This window comes from Anomaloglossus baeobatrachus, chromosome 2 (genome assembly GCF_048569485.1).
Source record: "Anomaloglossus baeobatrachus isolate aAnoBae1 chromosome 2, aAnoBae1.hap1, whole genome shotgun sequence".
Classification (NCBI taxonomy): Eukaryota; Metazoa; Chordata; class Amphibia; order Anura; family Aromobatidae; genus Anomaloglossus; species Anomaloglossus baeobatrachus.
Window position 1 is genome coordinate 680220236 of NC_134354.1, and position 27093 is coordinate 680247328.

The 27093-nt window shown below is 44.6% G+C and overlaps 1 protein-coding gene across 5 annotated transcripts in view; it reads right to left on the bottom strand.

Moving 5' to 3' along the window:
• Positions 1–4321: 4321 nt before the first annotated feature.
• The window catches only part of PDE1B (phosphodiesterase 1B), a 556943-nt gene continuing 534171 nt past the window's right edge, over positions 4322–27093 (bottom strand). For 4 of the 5 annotated variants that reach the window (XM_075337165.1, XM_075337170.1, XM_075337169.1 and 1 more), the window contains 5 exons: positions 13781–13862; positions 13508–13631; positions 12613–12755; positions 5915–5983; positions 4322–5558 (listed from right to left, as the gene is read on the bottom strand). In XM_075337165.1, the coding sequence (XP_075193280.1) occupies positions 5539–5558; positions 5915–5983; positions 12613–12755; positions 13508–13631; positions 13781–13862 (438 nt within the window). In that variant the 3' untranslated portion in view covers positions 4322–5538. Of the gene's footprint in view, positions 5559–5877; positions 5984–12612; positions 12756–13507; positions 13632–13780; positions 13863–27093 lie in introns of all 5 variants that reach the window. The other variant, XM_075337166.1, reaches the window with a different exon arrangement.

Consider the following 27093-nt stretch of genomic DNA (forward strand, 5'->3'; position numbering starts at 1 on the left):
TAACAGTAAGATGCAACTCTATGTTTCCATATCATATAATGTACATATTCATACAGTATCTTCCTATGTTACTTAGTGGTCTATACCTAGTGCAAATAATTGTATCAGAACAAAAAAAAATAGTTGCCTACAACTTCTAGTCAGTCTTGTTATAGTCAGAGGGTTGTTCTAAAGCTTCATCTTCAGGAGTGCACCGCTCCCCAGCCTTTCAGCTTTCTGTTAGGCCTGAAACACACTTCCGTTAAAAACACGCACGTGCCGCGAGACACGTATTTACCCGGCGTGTTGCGTGTGGTAAGTACGTATCTCGGGTACGTGCAGTCCACGTGTGTTCTACGTGTGCGATCCGCGATAGCACACGTAGAACCGGTAATGTGCATACTCACGTGGTCTGCGTCGCTATCCGTTGTGCTGATCTTCGGTCTCCAGCCCTGCTGTCTCACTGCTGCTGCTGCCGGCTGCAGTGAAGTGAATATTAAATGAGCATAATGAGCGGCGGTCGGCAGCAAGTGGCAGCAGCGGCAGAGACAGGAGGGCTGGAGAAGGTGAGTAAATGTTTTAGGTTTTTTTTCACTGACACGTGTGTTTTCTCCGGCGCGTGTCACACGGGACCACATCCGTGTGGTACGAGTGCGGGCCGTGTGACACCCGTGCTGCTGGAGAAAACGTGGACATGTCAGCGTGTAGAAAAACGCGCACACATACAAACGCACACGGACACACGTTCCGTGTGGTTTTACGTTTGTGTGCCTGCTATAATAGGGTAGCGTTGCTGAACATGTCTTCGTGCCGCCGGTATGTGCAAAAAATGGCAAACACGTACCGGCGGCACGGATGTGTGTCGGAGGCCTTAGCCGGGGGATGATGTGCTCCTGAAGATACAGTGTGGGCCAGCAGCTTGCACTACTTTCACTAATTGTTTACTCTCCGATGCTGCAGCAGCAATTTGGCTAGCTTTAGATCAGTTCATCTATATAATATTAAGCTCACCATGTGTGCACCCACTCCTTTTAGCGTCTTCCCTGAAGCACGGACAGGCACTGCCACGACCCAAATCATCCTGGAAAACAAGAAAATCCAGCTCTTCAGGTAAACACTTCAGGTTTATTTTAATATGCAGCCAAGACAGATAGCATGACCAGCGCTACGCGTTTCAGGTGAAGAAAATCACCCTCCATCATGAACTAAATATTCATGATTAAGGGTGATTTTCTTCACCTGAAACGCGTAGTGCTGGTCATGCTATCTGTCTTGGCTGCATATTAAAATAAACCTGAAGTGTTTACCTGAAGAGCTGGATTTTCTTGTTTCCTTTAGATCAATTCTCTATTAAAAAGAGCTTGTAAGCACTGCACAAACTTGGCCACTGTTGCATGACTGCAGTGGTGGCCAATAACTATAATACTGATCACTAAACAATAAAATGTAAAAAAAAATGTCTGCAGATTTTTGCTAGTTAATCTAACTGCAGCATAAGGTACGAGCAGGGAGCCTGCTTCCAGGGATGTGTCAGTTCCTGAAGTTTCAATACAATCAATGTTTTATCAGCAGATTATTACTGCAGGACTGGATGTCACAAACCAGGCTGTAAGGCTAATCTGTTTAACCCTGCACCCACCACTGATTGGCTAACAATGTACAGCATACATAGGAAGCTGCCAATTAGCGGTGTAGGTGGGGTTACACACAGCTCACCAGTCATAGCACTGCTACATCTACAGCAATTTTTATCAAAGCTACACCAAGCAGTCAAGTAAATGATACATCGCTGGAATCAGGTTCTCTGCCCCTACATCATGTGACTCTCAGATTCCATAGCAAAAATCTGCTGACAGATTCTCTGTCCAGCTGTTCTCCTTGAGAACAAAGAGGATTTTTATTACGATTTAAATTGCAGAGATGCTTGTTTTTACAACCATTTTGCAAGTTTAACTACTAATGATGTTGGGAAATTCTCTTTAATTTTATATTTATAAACTAGGCTGTAGACTAAAGCTTGCACTTATGGATTCTATCTTTATGGGCAACATGGTAGCTTTCTCAATGTTTTTATGATTCAATTGTGCACATTCTTCAAAAAATGGCCATTAATACTGACATTGCCGCTCAAGGAAATATTCTTCTGCGACTCCCAAGCTGTCCTGGCTTCGACCAAGATCAGTTAATTCTCTATATTTAGGTTTTCGATGCTACTAATATTCATAAAAAGTTCTAACATTAAATTGTGTAATCGTGGAATAGTCTGCACTCTAATCCCACTATGTGCTCAGGAGATTTCGAGAACCAAGACCAAGTATTACAGACATTTTCTGTTCCTGTTCATTGAACTGGACGCTCAACGCTCAACTGCCTTTTACCATTATCACCAACACTTTCTTGATGAAAATGTTTGCACTGCCGATAAGCATAGCACATGGAGCATTACAAAATAAATAAAGAATGTACCACCCATGGGCACATTAGAAGCAAGATATTTACAAATCTCTGCGGAGAATTTATTCCTCTTCTTGCTTAGGTTGCAACCCCCTCATCTGAAATACTATGAGGGAGAAGATTATTTTCTACATCCCAATACATTATTAATAAAAAAAACTACTCCCAAGGATGCATGACTATAGACAAACAATGTTACATCTGTATAATAGATTGTGTATTTACTGGAGACAAAGTCATTTCAAATGTACAGAGTTTAAAAATATAAGATTCGATTCTAAGGAACGCTAACCACAAGTGGTCGGGGTTCTTGATGTCATCCGGTAACTCTCTTCATATATATATACTTACTGGTGTGTCAGGTTTTATGGTGGGAGTCTGTAGTAAATTAGAAAAGCCTAACTTCTCGTTAGATGTGGATATTTTTTTTTGTAAGAAACTAGATATTAAAATAATGAGAAAACCAGATGGGATCTTTAGTAAAGAAATATGAATTTTGATCTATATATCCCAAAATATTCCACATTTACACTCTGAACAGTTATAGTCACCTCACAGTTTTGAAACTTGGTTCTCATTTACGTGTTCTCTTTAATTCATAGTTGACCACCACATATTGGAATAACGTGGTCCAAAGTTAAGGAAGACTTTGACAAATTACCTCTTGAAACATCTAAAAATGTCCTATGTGTGTGCATATTTAAGACTACCTTCTACATCCATTTTCCTGCCATTAGAGTAAACAGATAGGGAAATATGTGAAAAGAGGAAAATCTAAAATAAAACGATGACAAGAAAGGTAAAAGGAAGACACGACAGATAGAAAGAACTGAGTCAAATCAACTAACAAGATGGAAGCCACAGAAGAATGATCGAAATGGTCAACATTATTACCTAGAGTCCAAAGGAAGGATATTGCTCTCATGACTAAAGAAAGACCAAAAGTTCATATTTTGGGGATTGCATCTAGATGAGTTAAATTATACTAAGTATAGACCCTTCACTGTTCCTATCATCTCTATATAGATGATTCTACCATTCATCTATTCTAATTTTAGAATTGTGTTTCGTATAAACACAATCATTCAGAAAATCCAGTTTCCTTTTAACATTAGAAATCTTGAAGATACTTTTCGGACATCTATAGAAATCTTGGTAGTACCGGTCTTCAATGAGTGGGTCAGTCTAATATATCTTCATTATTATCCATTATCTTCTGCGCTGTATCAGTTTAAGCCATATATGCTCCAGCTATATAATCTATCTACTAATTATTCTCATTCCTTCTCCATTCTAAAAAGTTCATATATTTTTGCTGTCATCTAAAATAGAAGATTTTCACATATATTATCATCATCTACTCTAAAACTCAGTGATAATCTAGTCAAAAATCTCTAGGGTATAAAATGGTATTTATATGGATAAATATAATGACTAATATGGATACACTGCACAATGCTAGGTGTATAAACACATAAATATGATTGTGGCTCCTATATCATTCATAGTACCTAGACACATCCAACCTGCAATGTCAACTTGCTGTAGGATTGTGACAAACTCCCTGAAAATCTTTAACCTGAGATGTGATGGCTAAACAAAAACTCCAAGTATGAACGAAGACCGTTTGTGGAGACGCGAAATGACAAGTCATTATTACCGGTAAGTGGTCAGGGCTCTGAAGCCACAGTGGGTTCAGTAAGTAATGGAAAGATTGCTATGTTTGTAATCAGACTGATGGGTAGATGTAGTTTGAGATTTGGTACAAGACACTTCAAAACAAGGCACAAAACACAACATCCAAATCCATGACACAGCCGGGACAGGACAAACAAGAAACTCTCGATAATCTGCCACAGGGAATGATCACACACAATGACGTATGGGCGCTTGGTATGGGATATTCATTGTAAGATATCATCCAGTGGTGCTCTACAGGCTCCCAGAGAAGGGTCGGCAGAAAATATATGGTCTTCACATAAGAGTTGTAGTTGTCCTCTTGCTTGGTGGGTCTTAGAGGAAGAATCTGGATTACGGGCTACAGTCGGAAAGAATATGAGCCGCTCTGTTTTCCTACCAAGGAATAATCCATAGACACTGTGCTAGGTGTTAATGTGTAAAGTAGCAATTCTAAGTGAATAATCCAATAGATAAGCATTCTTCTAATTATACTACAGTAATTACTAACATGCTTTGGTCCCTTTTGTTTTACTACTGTGGAATACAATGACGTGAAAGGGATGATCCCATGGCCTGATTGTATAAATCATATTGCATTGGACTAGACTTTCCTTTGTATCAGCTGGTTATTGCTCAGAATCAGTTATTCTCAAACCATTCACAGACAGGTAAACTTGATCTGATTGACAGATTTCCATGCCTAAGAACAGATGGTTACACATGCATTATGGTTGGGTAGCAATCTCTGAGGACTGATTTGAGGAGTACTGTTCTGGCAGAGTTCTGGATACTCAAACTCTTTATTTTTGGGCGGACATGGTTCGTAGTTGTTAATATTGCATTTCTTAGGTTGCAATACATAAAATAGTCCAACACCATCTTCTTTGCACTTTCTTCAGATGAGATGAGGGAACAGATTTCCATTTTTTTCTTTATGTCACTGTGCATATATGAATCGTCTTGTTTTGTTTTTTTTGCATCACTCTGGAAAATGAGAACTAAGTCATGCAGAACCTTGAAAGATTGGTGGGAGGCAATATACACATATATATATATATATATATATATATTGCAGATGTATGTTGCTGACAGCAAAATAGGAAGAGTGCTTTACTCTAAGAGGAACGGAAAAGAAAAAAAGTCTGCTCTGTTTAACAAAGCAAAGGCAAGTCTGTATGGTAGTACCTAAATGATCCACAATAAGAAAGACAGACCCACATAGCAGAGGCAGGTGGACAGAGAGAAAGAGCTGTGCAATGATCTGTGGGTCACCCACACAGTGCCACAGACGGTGGGATTCGGAGGGTTGTCAAGTTCCCTGAATGCCAGATGTTCTGTGCGTGCCAAGTGACCTGCGGCTTCAGATCCAATCTCTGTTTCCCTGTGTCCTAGTCCTTCTGTACTGCAGGGAGGGGATCTGGACCTCTATGTGGATGGAGAAGTACCTGGACAGTAAGAGAACATAAGTTATCAGAAAAGTATAAAATGTACAGAACACTGATTTCATACAAGATATCTAAGCTAGATAAACTCATATACTGTATACTGTACTGTGTAAGGTTCGCAGCATGCATCTGCAGAATAGTGGTGAGTACTCAGCCATATGCTGGCTCCAATCAGCAGATGAGCCGGATTATAATCTCTAGGATTCAGTTCTATCGAATAGTTGAGGCCGGGTTCATACCGTGAAGAGTAAACTTAATCCATGGCTGTACCAGGCCTAATGGCTCTTCCTGTCCTAAATCCCTCTCTCTGAGTCCCTACCTTGTCTCCATGGAAACCGTACACTAGTCCAGGTTACCATTCTCCTCTGTGCTATGCTCTTCCTCACAGGGTGAAAGTTCATCCACAGACGTTTGGTTTGTGATTCCTGAAAATGGAATGATTAAATATGTTATAATATGATTATCCGTTATATAAGCAAAGCACACAAAAGAACGTATAACTCCACCGGTTATCTAAAGAAAGATAAATTGTAAACCAGAGGTCTAAAACACGTGGCTCCCAAGGCTCCACTGTGTGGCCCTCAAGCCCCTGAGATACTGACATGATTGTATCCACTGAGTTAGAAGCCGCCGATGAAAGCGCTTCTATTAATTGAAATGTATTGCGATGCAGAGACCAGTTCTGTGCCCCACTATATAACTACGCCAGTCACTGGCCAATCAGAGGCCACCGCACAGGACATCACTGCAATGCGCAGCTCCAGATTTGGAGGAGGAAGGGAACACCGTTCACAAAGGGTATGAAGACAGGTGAAATCACTGCAATGTGCCGCTCCAGCTGTGGAGGACACTGATCGGAAAGGGTACGAGGATGTCACACTGTGTTTTGCTCTAAACATGCCGAATGTTGTGGCAGCATCAGACTCTGACACTCCTCACTGTACTTTCTCTGGTGCTTCTGAGCTGCACAGGCATGCTCGGGTGTCGACCAGCAGTGTCCTCATTAGTAATTGCACTAACAGGAATTAATTTCTGCTTGCCTGCTTTTTACCTTTTGGATCACATGTTGAAGGAGACCTAACATAGGTGCTCCCTGCATTTTTAGGATAGAGGAATTTGTCTTCCTGTGCTGTCTACAGCTTTCTGTTAAACTGATTTGTGTGCTTGGTGTGCTGTGGAATTCCTCCTGTCGTCTGGTTATTTCCACCCAGCTTTAGTTTTCCTCCTTATCACTTGTTATCCGATTACTCTGTGAGTGTGCTGTGTGATACAGTTTTGTCTTCCCCTGTTTGTCCATCACTGTTGGTGTTTACGCGCTTATGTCCTGCCCCCTGCTTCCCCCATCGATTTGGAAGGTACTAGATCAGGGCTGGTTAGGAGCAGGGGTAGGAAGGTAGCCCAGACATCGTCACCATGAGATGCACCTCTAAGATCAAGTACAGCTAGGGCCCCCCTAACCTGAGGGCCAGTTTCGGAGCCCCGGTTCTCTGCCATCCCGTGACAGAGGATAAGTGGGAAGAATTTTTTCTTTGATGAGTATGTAAAGAAGGGCAGAATGGGGGACATTACTTCAAGAAGGCGACCAGGTTGTGGACCATTATTACAAGATGGAGACCATTATTACAAGGCAAAAGATTTTACTACAGTATGGAGATCATTATTATAAAATGGGGACCTTTATTACAGGAAAACGGAATAATTAAATATGTTATAATATGATTATCCATTATATAAGCAAAGCACGTAACAATGTAAAACTCCACCAGTTATCTGAAGAAAGATAAATTCAAGACCAGAGGTCTAAAACATGTGGCTCCCGAGGCTCCATTGTGTGTCCCTCGGGCCCCTGAGCTCATTATTAAAGAATGGTGACCATTATTACAAGATCTGGACCATTATTACAAGATGGGGACCATTATTACAGGACAAGGAACTTTATTACATAATAGAGGTCATTATTACAGGATGGTGACCATTATTACTAATTGGGGGACCAGGGTGGGGGCAATATTACAGGACAAGAAACATTATTACAGGCTGAAGGACATTACTACTAGGCTATGTGCCCACGCTGCGGATTTTGCGCGGATTTTGCGCGGATTTTGCCGCGGATTTGCCGCGGATTTCCCGAAAATCTGCAGCAGCGGCACTTCCAAGCCATTTCAATGGCATTTTGGAAATGCTGTGTCCATGCTGCGGATTTTTCCGCTGCGGATTTGCCGCGGATTTTGATCCGGAAAAATCTGCAGCATGTCAATTGTTTGGTGCAGATTTGGTGCGGATTTTTGGTTTTGAATGAGGAAAAAAAAAAAAATCCGCATCAAAATCCGCGGCAAATCCGCGGTAAATCCGCGGCAAATCCGCGGGTGCGGATTTGCCGCGAAAGTCGCGGATTTTCAGGCAGAAAAATCCGCAGGTACATTCTACCGTGGACACATAGCCTTACTCTCTAGCAGCCGAGGGTGTAGTGGAGCTCCATAATCTCTTAAGGCCCCGTCACACTAAGCAACATCGCTAGCAACATCGCTGGTAACGAACAACTTTTGTGACGTTGCTAGCGATGTTGCTGTGTGTGACATCCAGCAACAACCTGGCCCCTGCTGTGAGGTCGTTGGTTGTTGCTGAATGTCCTGGGCCATTTTTTAGTTGTTGCTGTCCTGCTGTGAAGCACAGATTGCTGTGTGTGACAGCGAGACAGCAACAACTAAATGTGCAGGCAGCAGGAGCCGGCTTCTGCTGAGGCTGGTAACCAATGTAAACATCGGGTAACCAAGAAGCCCTGTCCTTGGTTACCCGATATTTACCTTTGATACCAGCCTCCTCCGCTCTCACTGCCTGTGCTGCCGGCTCCTGCTGTGTGCACATTTAGCTGCAGCACACATCAGGTAATTAACCCGATGTGTGCTGTAACTAGGAGAGCAAGGAGCCAGCACTAAGCAGTGTGCGCTGCTCCCTGCTCTGTGCACATTTAGCTGCAGCACACATCAGGTAATTAACCCGATGTGTGCTGTAACTAGGAGAGCAGGGAGCCAGCGCTAAGCATTGTGCGCTGCTCCCTGCTCTGTGCACATTTAGCTGCAGCACACATCGGGTTAATTAACCTGATGTGTGCTGTAACTAGGAGACTGGGGGCTGGTCACTGGTTGCTGGTGAGCTCACCAGCAACTCGTGTAGCCACGCTCCAGCGATCCCTGCCAGGTCAGGTTGCTGGTGGGATCGCTGGAGCGTCGCAGTGTGACAGCTCACCAGCAACCTCCTAGCAACTTACCAGCAATCCCTATCGTTGTTGGGATCGCTGGTAAGTTGCTTAGTGTGACTGGACCTTTAGGGGCATTAACAGCATGGGGTCTGTTGAAGATTTCTGTACTTGTTATCTAGGAGCTCCACTGAAATCTAGACTGTTACTGGGCTTCAAAGTAGACTGATTTTGCTATACTGTATACAGTACAGTAAAAGAAAAATAAATTTTGAAGCACCCTTCTTTTCCCCAATTAAACCATTCCAAATAAAGATATTTAAAAAAAAAATGCAAAATGTCATAAGCAGAAAAACAAAAGTAGACAATAAAATTGTGCTTTTTTTTGATCAACACAGCTCTGCAAAAATTGCCGTAAGAAGCGACCAAAATGTCATATCTATCCCAAAATAGTATAAAGAAAAAACAGGGTTTACCCAAAATTAAACTGTCACACAGCTGCATCAACTGAAAAAGGAAAACGTTAGAAGTTTTGAAAAAAGGCAACACAATCAAAATTTATTTTTTTATTTTTTACAAATTTTCGATTCATGAGTAGAATCATAATTCCAGGCCATGTTTACCATGCAATGTGCACCGTACAAACAATTCTCAAAAAAACAATGTCAGAATTGCTTTTTTATTTTACTATTTCATTGGCATATTTTTCCCATTTTCTAGTAGATAATCTGGTAAAGTTAATGTGGTTATTCAAAAATACAACTAATTCTGCAAAAAACAAGCCCCCAATGTTTATTTGGACAGAAAACTATAAAAGTTGTCGCTTTTGGAAGAAATTTGTATGTTTGTTGAAGGTCTGACTGATTGAAACGTTACCGACTTTTACACTGAGTTTAAACCACAAAAGTATTTTTTCATACGCCGCTACTGGATTCTATATATTTATGGATTGGGACCCCATCTGTGCACCAACCGTGTCTAGCAGTGCCATACTTGTTTAGCATACATATAATTGAAGATACAAAAATCTACTTTATATATGTATAGAGACAATATATAGAAATCAATCTTAGTTTATAAGGAAACTGTCAAGAAAAAAATATACATTTCTTTGCAGCCATTGTGGCAATCTATAGGTAAATACCGTTCTAAATACTCGTGACAGCCTAATTGGAGGTGCGGATGCAGGGAGAAAATTATTATATTCTTTCTACAGCCGCTTGCCTCCAAACATCAGGGCTCTGTCGAGGCAGTGATCATTCAGCACTCACTGCACAGTAATCATGCTATAGTTATGCCCACTATTCATTGACGACCGCTGCAGAGTTGGCTGTCAGCAAGGGTGCTTTAATATTAGGGTTTTTTTAACTAAGGGACGAATAGATTTTCTGCCGCAAATCCGGATCCTTTACAAATGTGTTGTCAGTTCAATGCATTTGCAATGGAATCGCGGCAATATACAGTCAAATGCGGTTGTGTGCAGCACACACTGGATCCGTTGTTTTGCAGTATTTTACTGTGTTTCAAAAACACTAATTGTTGTGTTTTTGACCTCGGTCAAAATACCGCATGTGAATCGATCCGTTAGATTGCGGCGGTACCTGCAATGTAGTTCAATGGGTGCCGGATCCTGATAGACAGGATCCTGTTTTCTATACTTACCATGCCCAGAAAGCAGCCAGACATGATCAGTACAGAAATCTCTCTCTCTCTACCTCTCTCTCTCAGACAGAAGACCAGGATCATTGAGGGGTGAGAGGGAGTAATAAAGATGAAGTCCTAAGTGTATCTGTGTATTTATTTCTAATAAAGTGTCTGTCTATTTATTTCTAATAAAGTATTTTTTCTCTGTGTGATGTCTTTTTTTTAACCCTTTATTGGAGATTCTTAATAGCCGGGTCAAATTTGGCCTGACATTAAGAATCTCGGGCTTTATACCAGCTGGTAAAACAAAGCTGGTATTAACCCCTTATTACCCAGCGTGGCACCCGGCAGCAGGGCTGCTGGAGGAGTTGGTTACAGCGCCAGAAGATGGCGCTTCTACGAAAGCACCATTTTCTGGGGTGGCTGCGGACTGAAATTTGCAGTGGGGGGGGGGGGGGAGGCCCAGAAAGCTTGGCCACAATGCTCTGTGGATTCCAGTCCCCAGCTTCCTAGTTGTACCTGGCTGGACACAAAAATTGGGCAAAGCCCACATAGTTTTTTTTTTTAATTATTTCATGAAATTCATGAAATAATTAAAAAAAGGGCTTCCCTATATTTTTGGTTCCCAGCCGGGTACAAATAGGCAGCTGGGGGTTGGGGGCAACCTGTACCTGCCTGCTGTACCTGGTCAGCATACAAAAATATGGCGAAGCACACGTCATTTTGTTTTGTACCCCTAACGTTAGGGTTATGTATTTGGTTTTTTTTTTAATGAATTTAAAAAAAAAAATCGACATGGGCTTTGCCCATCGAGCACCCTAGCATTTTACTGCTCACTCATCCCTACTCCTGACCACATAGCCAGCAGAACAAGTAATCAGATCAGCTGACTCCAGTGTTGGCCAATTACTTGTTCTGTGTCCCCCTGCATCCATCGCAGCGTGTGCTGGCTGTGAGGTCAGCTGATTAAGCCGGCACTGGAGTTGGCTGATCTGAACTCAGTTGACCTCACAGCCCGCACACTCTGCGATGGATGCAGCGGGACACAGAACAAGTAATCATCCGATACTGGAGTCAGCTGATCTGATCACTTGTTCTGCTGGTATGAGGTCAAGAGTTCACCTGAGTTAAGATCAGATGATTGCAGTGTTGGCCGATGACTTGTTCTGTGTCCCCCTGCATCCATCGCAGCGTGTGCGGGCTGTGAGATCAGCTGAGTTAATTCGGCACTGGTGTTGGCTGATCTGAACTGAGTTGACCTCACAGCCCGCATACTCTGCAATGGATTCAGCGGGACACAGAACAAGTAATAGTCCGACACTGGAGTCAGCTGATCTGATTACTTGTTCTGCTGTTATGAGGTCAGGAGTTCACCTGAGTTTAGAGCAGCTGACTCTGGTGCCAGCCGAACTCAGCTGACCTCACAGCCCGCACATGCTGCGATGGATGCAGCGGGATACAGAACAAGTAATCGTCCGACACTGGAGTCCTCAGCTGATCTGAACTCTGCTGAACTCCTGACCACACAGCCCGCACGTGATCGGCAGCAGGCAGTGACTGCTGTTAACCTGCATCCATCGTAGCGTGTGCGGGCTGTGAGATCAGGAGTTCAGCTGACTCCCAATCAGCTGACTCCAGTGCCAGCCGATAAATTCTGTGTCCAGCTGCAGAAGGATCTGGTAAAATATCAATTGCGGTTGCATACGTTGCACATTCAATCCACAGGATCCGGTCATATGCGGTTTGCGTTTTTTTGCAGACAGGCAAAAAAACACTGATGTGAAACACCCTAATAGTGGTTGTCAGTTATATGTGCTCACCAGTTTTCCACTTTGTGTTCAGAGATTAGCAATTCCAAATGTTTTCCATCATTTGTGCCTTTTTGAAAAAGTCACCAAATTTGGTACAACTCTACTGCAGTCACTCCTGGTGTTTTTTCTAGTACACCAGTATCAGATATCAATATCAAACAACAAAAGATGAAGGGACTTTAAAAAAAAATGGCTAATGATGAATGGGACCAATATATTTTGCTGACAGGTTCTCTTTCAACCCAGAGCAATCATGTATCTCTTCTATAACTTAAATTTTTTGCTAATCTCGTCCAGCTGCTGTTATAATTAAATATACTGTATATGATGGACTACATAATCAAGTCTCCTTAACCTTTCTAGTATAATACCATGTTCCCTTTATAAGTAATAGATTCCTCACCACTTGCTGCTCTTTCTTTCCACTTCTGCTTGTTCTCTTGGATATACTTGGTCCAGGTTGATCGGAAACTGTTAAGGTCAGCATTAATGTCTCCTAGCTCAGCTTGTTCATCCAGAGATGGCTGCCTCCACTGGGAGCTATGACTGGGGGAGTTACATGATAAAGATTATTTATTGGGAGTGAACTGTAAGCAATTCTACATCTGTTACCTTAAAACAATAATAAAAGTAATATACACTTAGTCCCCCACTAGTGATCCGCAACGTCTTATCCAATAATTTCATATTGATTAGTGATGAGCGGACCTGTGGAAGTTTGGTTTAGTGGATTCAGATGGACTTCAGGTAAAGTTCGGTTTGGGACCAGGACTTGACATGAACCCCAATGGAAATCACTAATTGGGCAATTCGGGTCTCCACCAACATGCAGCGAACGATGAACAGATCACTTCCGGGGATGGGTGGGCAATGTTTTTCCTTATTTTTTTTATTTGGTACACACTACATTCGATCATGCTGTTGTTACCCCCAGTGCGAGCCATTCAAACACTGCAAGCGGCTCACAGTGGGCTGAACACCGAGCGTACCCAAGTACAGCGATGCTCACATGAGTGTTTTGAATACGTATAGCACCCGAACACCGAACTTTCACTTTTTTGAAAAGTCTGTGTTTGGAACACCAATCCTCGGGTTCGTTCATCTCTAATATTGATCAATGATCAGATTCAATGGACTTTTGGGCTTTGTTTAAAACTGGCAGGTGCATTACCTGGCAGGGAAACCCCAAGATCATAGGGTTATCTAAAAAGGAAATTCCTATTAGTAATTTAATTTTATTTTTAATTTCTTTATTAAGTGATTGGATTTCTTTATTAAGTGATTGGGGGTTCACACACCTGGATTGATTGACAGGAGGTGCTGGTTTGGATTTGCTTCCTTCTTCTACTAATGGAAGAACGATCTTCTGAGCCACATCGGTCAGGACTGAAAATGTTGGGTCAACAATAAAGTCAATGAAACCTGTAATAGAGAAAATCAGTTACTTCAGCAGTGCAGTAAGTCATTCGACCATGTCAGTGTTTATAGGTCTTTTGTTTCTCTCATCTCACTGAGAGCAATCATAGGTCATCTCAAGATCCAGACATGGAATATAATAGGAGCTAAATTACCTATCTGGGATTGAGCTACCAATGTGGACTTGCGGTCACAAAGTGGAGAGAATGGCAGACCCATTTCAGCTTCTTTGTCGCCCTACAAGAGAACAAATGCAAAATCAAGACTGTATATAGGAGGTATTGGACAAAACTGAAGAGGCTGATATAAGAAAAAGACTTATGATCCAGCAGACACATCTTTCCAGATGCCATACATAGTACAAAATAAGACAAGGGTGGAAGAGGGCAGTAGGCATTAGGGAAAAGATATTTGGAAGCTAATTTACCATTAGTGTAATATTTGCTATATTTCAAATTGCATATATATATATATATATATATATATATATATATATTTATATAGATGTATGTGGTTTGTTACTGACTCCTATATTTGTCATTAAAAATTATTTTTGAGCAGTTCAACTCTGTTTTTCTTCCTTTGTTTGCATTGTTCTATTGAGTTGGATGATATGCCCATGGTTCTGGACTTTACTTGACCCATTTCATTTTTGATGGATCTATTTATATTTCCAATTGCAAGCAGCTGGTCAGGAAGCTAAAGGTCACTAGGAAAATGCTACTCATAGAATAGGTTCACAGCACCAGGTCCCCATGTGTGATCATGAGAAAAACCATATAGCACTGGATGTCTACTGTTCAAGGTAGAGGTGGAAATCTCAAATAGGGGATCTCATATATCAGAAGGAGCTTGCAAAGTTCTAGAGAACACAATGGCTTTATAGAAACAATAATAATGAATAAATAAGTTGAATGCAAGAAAAAATCCAAAGCAACAGACATTCCCCAACATTTTTTTTTTTTTATTGTGTCATATAAATGGAAAAACAACAACATTTCGGCCAGACACAACCTTTCAGAGACCAAGAAAAAATTCAGGACGACATTGTCTTAACGTAAAAAACAGACAAAATTATGCTGTTAACATTTTTTTATGGAAACAATAACAGTAATGTTGGGAAAATTCTGCTGTCTTGGACTCTTCTTTGGATTTCATATTACTTGTGAAGAAGACTGCAAAGTTTTCATCCAATTAAGGCAAATGTCGTGTGCTATCATTTAACTAGAGAGGTTTCCTTCCAATATCGAATGCTTGAACATGCAATTTGCACTGTTTAGATTTCATTGGAAACACTAGGCAAGTGTGATGCACCTGTCCCAGCTCCAGGACAGGGTTCGTCTCCTTTCCACTATGGCCGCTGTACTTTGCTGTCATGTTTCACAAGTTTTCAAGCAAACTCTGGTGACATCATCACCTAGCAGGTCTTTTAAAGGGAACCTAACAGGTCCCCATGCCCTCTAACCCACCAGTATTGTATATTTATTACTAAGTACCCAGCCTAACCAGCCCTTTATTGTGTTTAACTAGTAATCCCATGTTTTATTTAAAAAAGTCTTTATAAACCCTGTTTTAATATATTACTTAGGCTTTTAACTAGTGGATGGTGGAGTTAAGGCCCCTTTACACACTGCAACATCGCTAGCAATATCGCTGTAACGTCACCAGTTTTGTGACGTAATAGCAACATCCCCAGCGACATTGCAGTGTGTGACACGCATCAGCGACCTGGCCCCCGCTGTGAGGTCGCTGATCGCAACAAGTCGTTCAGGACCATTTTTTGGTCCTTTGTTTCCCGCTGCGCAGCATGTATCGGTGTGTTTGACACCGTTACAACGACATCGTTAGCGACCCAGGCCATAGGTCTAGCGTTCCCTTTCCAGCGAGGTCGTTCTGCAGGTCCATATCGCTGCTGCGTTGTTGGCCAGATCTGCCTGTTTGACAGCTCACCAGCGACTGTTAGAGACTTTCCAGCGATCCTGGCCAGGTCGAGATCGCTAGTGGGATCGCTAGAAAGTCTCAGTGTGTAAAGGGGCCTTTAGTTTCCCCAGACTAGTTGGCCCACTCATCATGTTATTGTGTCGCCCGCCGCTCCCAAGGACATCTATCCACCTGCAGGGACGCTGCGGGGACCCACCCAGTTGGTACTTCTGGCGACAGGTCAGTCAGGTTCCCTTGCATAGGAGTCGTGATGCCACTCTCTGTTTGCGGTCAGTGTTGTGACCGCTACTGCAGTTTAACGAGCGTCTGGGGTTGATGGTGTCTGTAGTCTGGTGGTATGGCCTCCCGAGAGTGAGGCTGGCCCCAGGGTTCGGGTGTGTTTGTGTAGTACAACAGGTTGCAAAATAACTTAAGCACAGTCCAAAGTGTCTTTCAACTCGTTTACTCACGTTCAGCTGGTTTTTGTGAGGTAACCCGGGCGATGCTGAGACAGACCAGGTGGAACCAGGTATCCTTCAGGCTGATGTAGGGGTGACTGCTGGCTCGCCTTCCTAGCACTTCTTGTTTCGGACAACCCCTGACTTAAAGTACCGTGGGATTCATCCAGGGAAGTTGCAACTGCCTTTTCTCCCCTTTCTGGCCCATTTGCTGGCAGCGTTGATCAAGGAAGATGGCTCCAGGCTCGATCCTCCTTATGGGCCCCCTCGTTGCTGCTGATGCTCGGACTCTGTTTTGGATGGTGTGGGACTTGTTGTCCAACCCACCGGCAGGTTTAGTAGACCACTAAATGGATGTCTGGCTCTAGGGACCTGTTCCCCGTGCGTGCCTAGACCCTCCAGAAGTCTCCGTACACGACCAGCTGACTTTCACAGCGTCTTACTGTCCAACTTCTGGTGACCGTTCTCCCTTGCCAACAGCCACTACATGAGCAGGGTCTGACTAGCGTGTCCGCTCTCCTGCGTCTCCACTTCAGACTGGCTATCTCCAGCTCCTCTGACTGCCTGTGCCACCTAGCTTCCAGCTTCTCTCCTCACCACTTGCTGAGATGTGGAGGCCACGCCCCCTCCTGGGTCTGCCCAGGGGTCCTCTCTAAGGTGTGTTAGACCTGGTCACTATGTGTCTGTGCGTACACACCCTATTCAGCCTTTAGGATTACCTGTTTGCACTCACCCAGCATGGGTGCAGTACTCAGTGGCGCTTGACACATTATCACACCCCTGTGGTCATGATAACATGATTTGCATCAACCAGCATCATCTCTCTGCAAATTTTGTGCATGCGAGCTGCTTATTTCAGCATTGTACCTCTGAAGCCAAGTGAGTCCCGGTTTCACGGAGGCCTCTCTTAAGCCAGGACACGTACACCCAGCTTTAGAGACACATATGATGTTGTGAAGAAAGCCGCAGGGAACTGCTGATGACGTCGACTATTGCAAATCATGTTATCACGCCCATAGGGGCATGAAGACATGCTGAGTGGGCCCATTGGTCTAGGGAAACGAATGTCCCATCGACTACTCAAAAGCCTAATTAATATATTAAAAAAAAAGTTTATAAAGACTTTTTTTAAACATGAGATTAGGTATTAAACACAATGGGTGGTTAGGGTATTTGGTAAAAAAAAAAATAAACACAAATTCTTGTGGTTTGGAGGGCATGGGGGACCTGTCAGGTTCCCTTTAAGGCTGACTCTGACTCTCATGTGTTTCTGAGTATTAAAGCGTTTTATAATTATTGTATTAATAATAGTGATTATGGAATCAATTATTTTTAATACAAAATTAAATTCATTGTTTATTTAGCTTTTATTTAATTTTATTGTGTAACGACAGTTATCTCAAATAATGCAGATCCTGTACAGAAAGGCTAATAGTTGGGCTCCAACCCTATCTTTAACATGTAGACTGCTTCCTGCTTTGAGCTGGAAACGCCTCCTGGGCTGTCCAGATCACAACAGAGGGAGGAGACCGCCGCCATCTTTGTGGAGCCCACAGCATATGCTGTGTGCTGCAATTTTCCCCGGTCACGCACTCTGTGCTCAGCGCTAGTCAAGCTGTGACAGGTGGAATTGATGAGACAGACAGACAGAGGAAGTGCGGGGAGCGGAGGTCAGGAATGGGGTGAGAACCGGTGCCGGTATAAGTTATCCCACCCTAACTGATCCTGGTGTGCTGCTCCCCCACTAACTTCCCCTTCCCCTGCATGTGCTCGCCTGGGTCGCTGCTCCTGTCAGCACCTCCTCACTGCTCTTCACTCTGATCGCTGACAGGAGGAACAGCCGAGACACCAGGCTGACAGGAGAGGCTGCCGGTGGCGGAGGTCTGAGGTGAGTGCAGGCAGCCGGAAGTGCAGTGATCACGGTGTGACAGACTCAGGCTGCAGATCGCCCCTCCTCGCCGCATGTCACCTCACACCTCCGAACCCCGCCGGCAGCTTCTCTTGTCAGCCTGGTGTCTTGGCAGTTCCTCCTATCAACGCTCAGAGCACAGAAATATGGGGGCACAGAAATATGGAGGCTCAGAAATATGGGTGCACAGGAATATGGGTGCACAGGAATATGAGTGCACAGGAATATGGGGTCTCAGAAATATCGGGGCACAGAAGTATCATGTCTCAGAAATATTGAGGCACAGTATATGGCGGCACAGAAATATGGGAGCACAGAAATATGGGGCACAGTAAACAGTGGAGAACTATGCCAGCTGTCCTTGGTGACACTTTAGACATATTAGGATCACTTTGCGGTCACCAACAAAATGGCTCTGCACTGTTCTCCCCAAACTTCATCTTCCCTTATCCTTTTAGAGACACCCAGAATGGGAGAGGGAGGTGACATCACACACATGAGATTCTGCCCACTTTTAGTGCAGTTGTAATCCAGGATAGTTCTACACTAGGATTTCAGCAACTGCTTCCTCTAGTGTTTAGAAGTGCAAAATATCAAACTTTTGATTTTTTTTTTATATTTTGTTCAATTAAAAACAAATAATATTTAAACAAAACATTAAAACAAAAAGGGTGTGTGCGCATGATCAGTGTTTCCTGCGTTTTGGACGCAGCATGCTTCAGCTGCGTCCAAAACGCTGCGTTGTACAGTACAAGCATAGTGGACGGGATTTCTAGAAATCCCTTGCACACTATGCTTGTTCTTTCCGCAGCAAACACTGACTTGCGGTGCGTCTTTCCACACCGAAGCATGTCAATTGTTTGCTGCGGAATCACATGCATCCTCCGTAGGGAGAACACAAGCGAGAGACCGCAGTGCACTGAACCCTGATCGTGGGTACGACTAGCTGCGGTCTCCTGCATTCTCCTGTGGAGGAGACTCGTGGACCCACAGGTCAGGACCTGCAGGTCAGGACGCTGTAAGTCCTGATCGTGGGCACATACCCTAATACTTTACATTTTTTCAGTTATAGAAATTTTTATTTTTTGGACAACACCTTCCCTTTAAGTGACATTGTGTTAACTTTTGTTTGAAATTGGTCTTCTTCGTTCCCTCCATTGGTAGCCCACTCAGCAAACTCCTGTTTGTTTCTATAATCTGCACTTACTTGCTGGCTCAGACCTGCAACTAACCCTTCATCTGCTGTAAGTGTGCCGCCCCTGTTCCAGCAGCCTGCCACTGATCAGGTCCGGACCTTCCAGTGGGTGACTCGAGGGTCTCCGGACCCGGGGAATCCCGCGGACACTCCGAATGAAAAGGGTCGGGGGGTGGTGGACGTATATGTACGGGCTGGGCTGTACTAGGTTCGTGACGCCACCCACGGTATGTGGTGATATGGGACACCACCGCTGCAGTTACGGGGCACCCGGGGGAGATGTTGTGCAGCAAGTTGTTAACCCCTCCGTGGGCAGGGATGGTGGCCCCGGGACCCGTTGGGTTGGTGGTGCAAGGAGATGGGCGACCGCAGGGTGCTGGTGTACTCACTATAAAGGAAACACACGAGTCTCTGGTAAACCAAGGTGATGGTGGTCGGTGCCCGCAGCCGGCTGTGTTCTGGTTCCCCCACCCGGCTGGTGGTCTCGGTCTTTCTTCTGCACCTTTTTTAGAATGGTGGACTGCCTGTGATTGCAACTTCAGGAGTCCGCTCCCGGCTGGATGTGGCCTAAAGAGCCCTTGCCCGCAAACGCTGGCCCGTGGGATCTCTGAGCTGTGGCAGTGGCCTGTTATTCCCCTCGGTGGGCTGTTGCCTTCAATCTGGATTTTGGGTGGGACAGGACCTCTAGTCCTGGCCGCAATCAGTTAATTAACCAGTTTCAGTCGCTTCTGGACCTAGCTTCAGGGTCTGAGTACCCCCCAGTGTGCTCCGGTTTCCGAGTCGGTTCCCCTGGTCGGTACCGGCAGACTACAACCCTGTCCCGGTCCACCTCAGTTCCACCGAGCTGTTTTCCTGGCTCCTGCAGACGGAGATCGCCGTCTGCCTCTTAGCCAAAGGCACCAGGGCTCCTACCCTGGTACCTGTCAGTTTTCCTTCAGGCCTGAGACACAGGCCTGACCTCCACTCTCCTTGAACTCTACAACTGAACTGAACTGTTTCCCACCCTCGGGCTGTCTAGACTCCTAGGTGAGCCTGGTTCCACCCCCTGGTGTGTCTATCAAGCCCCGAGGAAGTTGACTAGGGTTTTAAGGTTGGCTGATGTCACCTGTGAGGGACGGGTGTTGTGTTGGGCTTTATTTGTGACTACCTGGCCCGGCCAGGGCATCACATAAGCATAACAAACTCATCTCTGGACTTGATCACACTACAACACTTCTTGATTAGAATATATCGTCTCTACAAACAAGTTTGCCTGTTCACCACTGCTCTTGTGGCTCCCTGGACTAGCCAGGTCGTCACAGGTACTGCAACACACACCCCCACCCTGAGACAGGCACATCAGCCAGACAGAAAATCCTTGTTGCCTCTCTCCAGGGGCTGATGTCCACACCAGGTGGGGTGGAGCCAGGCGGTTGGCCCCACCCACTGAGGAGTTCACAGTCCTGGAGGCGGGAAAAGGAAGGGAGATCAGTTAGGAAGGTGAAGGAGTGAGGAGTGGAGTAGAAGTGAGGAGAAAACTGACCGTGTCCGGGTGTGTGGCCTGGGCACTAAGAGCAAGGTTGGCAGAAGGTGGTGGCCGTCTGCAGGAGAGGTGAATCAATGCGGAACCTTAGTACCGGGGACGGGCGGTGGCCCACCGGTACCGAACCGGGGAGCGAAGTGAAGCCAGCACACACAGGCAGGGTCTGCGGACCCCGACCATGCTTGGAGTCACCATTAGAGGTCAAATCCGTCAGTGACCGGAACCCCAGGGGTTTCCTAACAGCCAAGACCCGATTGAAGGCAACCGTCCGACCAGCAAAAGGAAATACAGCTACCGCCACAGCTAGAGTTCCAAGGGCCAGAGCCTGCGGGCAAAAGGGCTCCTCCGGCACATATACACGCTGGGGAGCGGGTTACCGGTGGGAATCCATCGGGACCGAACATACACAAAGGTGCAGGGAAAGGCAGCCACCACCAACCGTCCAGGAGAAGTCACAGCAGCCGGCTGCGGGACCCGTCCATCCAGCCGTTTGGTTTACCAGAGACTTTGCGTACATTTGTGGCTGAGTGAGTACCACCGTGTCGTTCGGCACCGTGCTGCGCAGTCCAGGCGACCCTGCACCTTGCCAACCCTGCTTCCCCGTCACCTCACCGGGCCCTGGGACCACCAACACCTACCCACGGAGGGGGGAAACAACATCCCAGCTGCTCCCTACCATCGCTCCCGGGATCCCCGTCACCAGCAGCGGTGGTGTCCAACCTCACCACAACCCATGGGTGGCGTCACGGACCAAATCCCCAAACCAAACTACCCTCCTTTCACTCATGGGCGAGGAGCGCCGCTCGTGTACCTGGATCTGGCCCACCGCTCGAGCCACCGAGCAGCCATCGCAGCAGCGCCGGACCCGAGCGTTAGCGAGCGCAGCGCAGCGGCGTCCTCCCCGCCCGCGACACTCTCAGTGGCTATCCATTTGATTGTTGATTAACCCTTCCTCTGCTGTAAGCATAACAAACTTGTCTCTGAAACGATTTACACTCCTAGCACTGCTAAAAGTTCTACACTGGCTATGCATCTTCAGCTGCTGTCTGTCACTCTTGGCTCCCTGTCATCTGGTGTTCCCTGCTCCGCTTGTCTGCCTGCAACATATTTTGCTGTCCTGGTCCTCCCTGTTCCACAAGACATCCGGAAATTTCTGCACCCTGTACCATCACCTTTAGTCTGAACTGTCCATCCAGAGCTGTGACTTAGAAAATCTACCTTATTAGGTGAGCCCATTACAGTAAGAAGGTAAGGGTCTTTTCACATGGTAAGGTTTTCCTTATGTAAAAAGCACCGGTTAATGTTCATTTGCGTTTATTTTCATTAAACAAAAAGTGTGAGTGGGCTCAAAAGAAAGATTCGCTCTCATATTTATTATTGTCATCAGTATATTCTGTTTACATGAGGTGGAGTGCGGTATATGAATTTAGGATCCCCATAAAATATAAGATCATCCTACAAATGAGCGTTTTCTTTCATATTGGCTGTTCAATGATAATGTTTACATGAGGGAATGATTAGAAACTAGTGATGGGTGAACTCGCAGATATCCAGGATCGGCAGGACCAACCAAACTTAAAAAAAATCGGTTCCAGTCCAAAATTGATCCCAGATACAGTGCCTACAAGTAGTATTCAACCCCCTGCAGATTTAGCAGGTTTACACATTCGTAATTAACTTGGCATTGTGACATTTGGACTGTAGATCAGCCTGGAAGTGTGAAATGCACTGCAGCAAAAAAGAATGTTATTTCTTTTTTTTTTTTTTTTTTTTTTTTTAAATTGTGAAAAGTTAATTCAGAGTGTCATTTATTATTCAACCCCTCAATCCACCAGAATTCTGTTTGGTTCCCCTAAAGTATTAAGAAGTATTTCAGGCACAAAGAACAATGAGCTTCACATGTTTGGATTAATTATCTATTTTTCCAGCCTTTTCTGACTAATTAAGACCCTCCCCAAACTTGTGAACAGCACTCATACTTGGTCAACATGGGAAAGACAAAGGATCATTCCAAGGCCATCAGAGACAAGATCGTGGAGGGTCACAAGGCTGGTAAGGGGTACAAAACCCTTTCCAAGGAGTTGGGCCTACCTGTCTCCACTGTTGGGAGCATCATCCGGAAGTGGAAGGCTTATGGAACTACTGTTAGCCTTCCACGGCCTGGACAGCCTTGAAAGTTTCCACCTGTGCCGAGGCCAGGCTTGTCCGAAGAGTCAAGGCTAACCCAAGGACAACAAGGAAGGAGCTCCGGGAAGATCTCATGGCAGTGGGGACATTGGTTTCAGTCAATACCATAAGTAACGTACTCCACCGCAATGGTCTCCGTTCCAGACGAGCCCGTAAGGTACCTTTACTTTCAAAGCGTCATCTCAAGGCTCGTCTACAGTTTGCTCATGATCACTTGGAGGACTCTGAGACAGACTGGTTCAAGGTTCTCTGGTCTGATGAGACCAAGATCGAGATCTTTGGTGCCAACCACACACGTGACGTTTGGAGACTGGATGGCACTACATACGACCCCAAGAATACCATCCCTACAGTCAAGCATGGTGGTGGCAGCATCATGCTGTGGGGCTGTTTCTCAGCCAAGGGGCCTGGCCATCTGGTCCGCATCCATGGGAAGATGGATAGCACGGCCTACCTGGAGATTTTGGCCAAGAACCTCCGCTCCTCCATCAAGGATCTTAAGGTGGGTCGTCATTTCATCTTCCAACAAGACAACGACCCAAAGCACACAGCCAAGAAAACCAAGGCCTGGTTCAAGAGGGAAAAAATCAAGGTGTTGCAGTGGCTTAGTCAGTCTCCTGACCTTAACCCAATTGAAAACTTGTGGAAGGAGCTCAAGATTAAAGTCCACATGAGACACCCAAAGAACCTAGATAACTTGGAGAGATCTGCATGGAGGAGTGGGCCAAGATAACTCCAGAGACCTGTGCCGGCCTGATCAGGTCTTATAAAAGACGATTATTAGCTGTAATTGCAAACAAGGGTTATTCCACAAAATATTAAACCTAGGGGTTGAATAATAATTGACCCACACTTTTATGTTGAAAATTTATTAAAATTTAACTGAGCAACATAACTTGTTGGTTTGTAAGATTTATGCATCTGTTAATAAATCCTGCTCTTGTTTGAAGTTTGCAGGCTCTAACTTATTTGCATCTTATCAAACCTGCTAAATCTGCAGGGGGTTGAAGACTACTTGTAGGCACTGTATCTGGCGGGACGTTGCTCCCCATATACATCTATGAGGACCAGAATCTGGCAATTGAAAATGGTGGTAGAAGTTATAGGGGGATAGGAACAAACGTGTTTACAGTCCGGGTGCGCCCATCACTATTAGAAACCAATATTCCAATCATTGGCTTTGGTGTAATGTAAGAAATAAGATAAATAATAAATTGTCAAATAGCAGTGAATATTGTCTTTTTGGGAGACCTCATAGTTACACATTGTTGGGGTTATCCTAGGACTCCCACTTATTAGACACTAGATTGTGGCCCGATTCTAGCGCATCGGGTATTCTAGAATATGTATGTAGTTTACTTATGAAGATTTAAGAATAATGCAATGAATATACAGGGTGAAATATATACATTATCATTAAATGTTATTGTTCGTAGAACTTAATACAAATAAACGAAATTATTAAACAGATCATTAAAATATACCGTATTTTTCGCTTTATAAGACGCACCTGATTATAAGACGCACCTGATTATAAGACGCACCTAGGCTTTAGAGGAGAAAAATTAAAAAAAAAATTGAGCCAAATAGTGTGCTAAAACATTTTAATAAAATTAAAAAAAACATTATTTTAACAATTTAGACTCAAAAGGAGGGTCTGTTATGGGGGGGGATCTGTGGATGATGCACTGCTGTGGGGAACCTGTGGATAACGCACTGCTATGGGGGACCTGTGGATGGCGCACTGTTATGGGGGACCTGTGGATGACACACTGTTATGGGGGACCTGAGGATGATGCACTGTTATGGGGGACCTGTGGATGACGCACTGCTATGGGGGACCTGTGGATGACGCACTATTATGGGGGACCTGTGGATGACGCACTATTATGGGGGACCTGTGGATGACGCACTATTATGGGGGACATGTGGATGACGCACTATTATGGGGGACCCGTGGATAACACTGCTGTGGGGGACCTGTGGATGATGCACTATTATGGTGGACCTGTGGATGACACTGCTGTGGGGGATCTGTGGATGACGCACTATTATGGGGGACCTGTGGATGACGCATTGCTATGGGGGAACTGTGGATGACGCACTATTATGGGGGACATGTGGATGACGCACTATTATGGGGGACCTGTGGATGACACTGCTGTGGGGGACCTGTGGATGATGCACTATTATGGGGGACCTGTGGATGACACTGCTGTGAGGGATCTGTGGATGATGCACTATTATGGGGGACCTGTGGATGACACATTGCTATGGGGGACCTGTGGATGACGCACGATTATGGGGACCTGTGGATGATGCACTGTTATGTGGGATCCGTGGATGACACGGCTATGGGGGACCTGCATGATGCACTTTTATGGGGATCTGGGACAACCACCCCCCTCATCCTTAGGAATACACCCATGTACTGTATACCATACATGGCTGTATTCTGAAAGATGAGGGGGGTGGTAGTCACATTTACTCTTTGGCCACTACAACCTACAAAGAACTACAACACTTTTACATAGAAAATATCTTTATTAAGAGAATATGTATATAAAACAAGATAAAAATGCACAGCAATACAATGACATGAGGATAGGAGACAGCTTTTTCTCTGATTGAAATCACATGGTGGCCAGCAATAATAAATATATATTTCCTAGTCAGATGAAGTGTAAACAAAATCCCCTCTGAAAATTACTTCCAGGAATTTATTTCAAAAAATTCATCCGACTGAATAAAATTGAATACTTTGGCCAAACATACAATGAAAAAGTCTCAAAAGCTGAACCCAAAGTCTGTACACCCTGTACAGCAAATGGATGGCAAGAAGAAATCAGGACAGTATGTCTATAGCAAGAGTGACAGATGTGACACTGCACGGACTGTAGAAATGCATGAACATTTAGTAGTGTAATGGGGAATGTCAGATATATACCATGGTAAGATACAGTATGTGATTACTCTAGATGTTTTTGTACACTTGCATGTGACTATTTTGTGTGTTACGGCATGTCAGGACTCTCATTTCTTGTTATTATTACCCCATATTCCTTTCATTTGGTTATGGCATCACCTATTTATAAATGGCATTGACTCCTGACATTCCCCATTACACTACTAAATGTTCATGCATTTCTACAGTCCGTGCAGTGTCACATCTGTCACTCTTGCTATAGACATACTGTCCTGACTTCTTCTTGCCATCCATTTGCTGTACAGGGTGTACAGACTTTGGGTTCAGCTTTTGAGACTTTTTCATTGTATGTTTGGCCAAAGTATTCAATTTTATTCAGTCGGATGAATTTTTTGAAATAAATTCCTGAAAGTAATTTTCAGAGGGGATTTTGTTTACACTTCATCTGACTAGGAAATATATATTTATTATTGCTGGCCACCATGTGATTTCAATCAGAGAAAAAGCTGTCTCCTTTCCTCATGTCATTGTATTGCTGTGCATTTTTATCTTGTTTTATATACATATTCTCTTAATAAAGATATTTTCTATGTAAAAGTGTTGTAGTTCTTTGTAGGTTGTATGATTCACTGTGAACTACATGAGTGTGTGTGATCACATTGGCTCTTTTTTTGGGTAGTGATCAAATTCTTAGGTTTAACTTTGGCCACTACATTAGTCCCTCCCTGGAGTGTTTACACTAAAGGACTACAGCCCCCATCATCCTTCAGAATACACCGATTGATACAGTATATTCTGAAGGCTGATGATGGGGGTTGTGTTCCCCTTCAGTGTTTTTTGCTCACCTATTAGGACTCTTCGTTCAACTGACAACACTTTGTCAGGCTCAGATCACTGATTGGTGGAGGCAGCTCTGCAGAAGTTGTCTCTACCAATCAGCATCCAGCCCTAGCGAGGAGGAGGAGAATCGTTCTTCTCTCTCTCCTCTTTCTTATGATAGTCTCCGCCTGCTGCGGAGACCTAAAATGGAGCCCGCGCATGCGCAGATCGCGATCTTCGAGAGCCGCAATCTCTATCTGCGCCTGCGTAGCCTCCGACGCGATGGACTTCAGGAAAATGGCTACTGAAGGCGGCGCATGCGCAGATGGAGATCTCGCTTCTCTGAGATCTCCATCTGCGCCTGCGTCACCTCCGCAGCCATTTTCCGGAAGTCGCATTGGAGGCAGCGCAGGCACAGATAAAGATTTCGGCTATGGTGACCGCCACCGCAGCCGATTGCCGGGGGATCCATGGCGGCCACCACCGCAGCTGATTGCCGGGGGATCCATGGCGGCCGCCACCGCAGCCAATT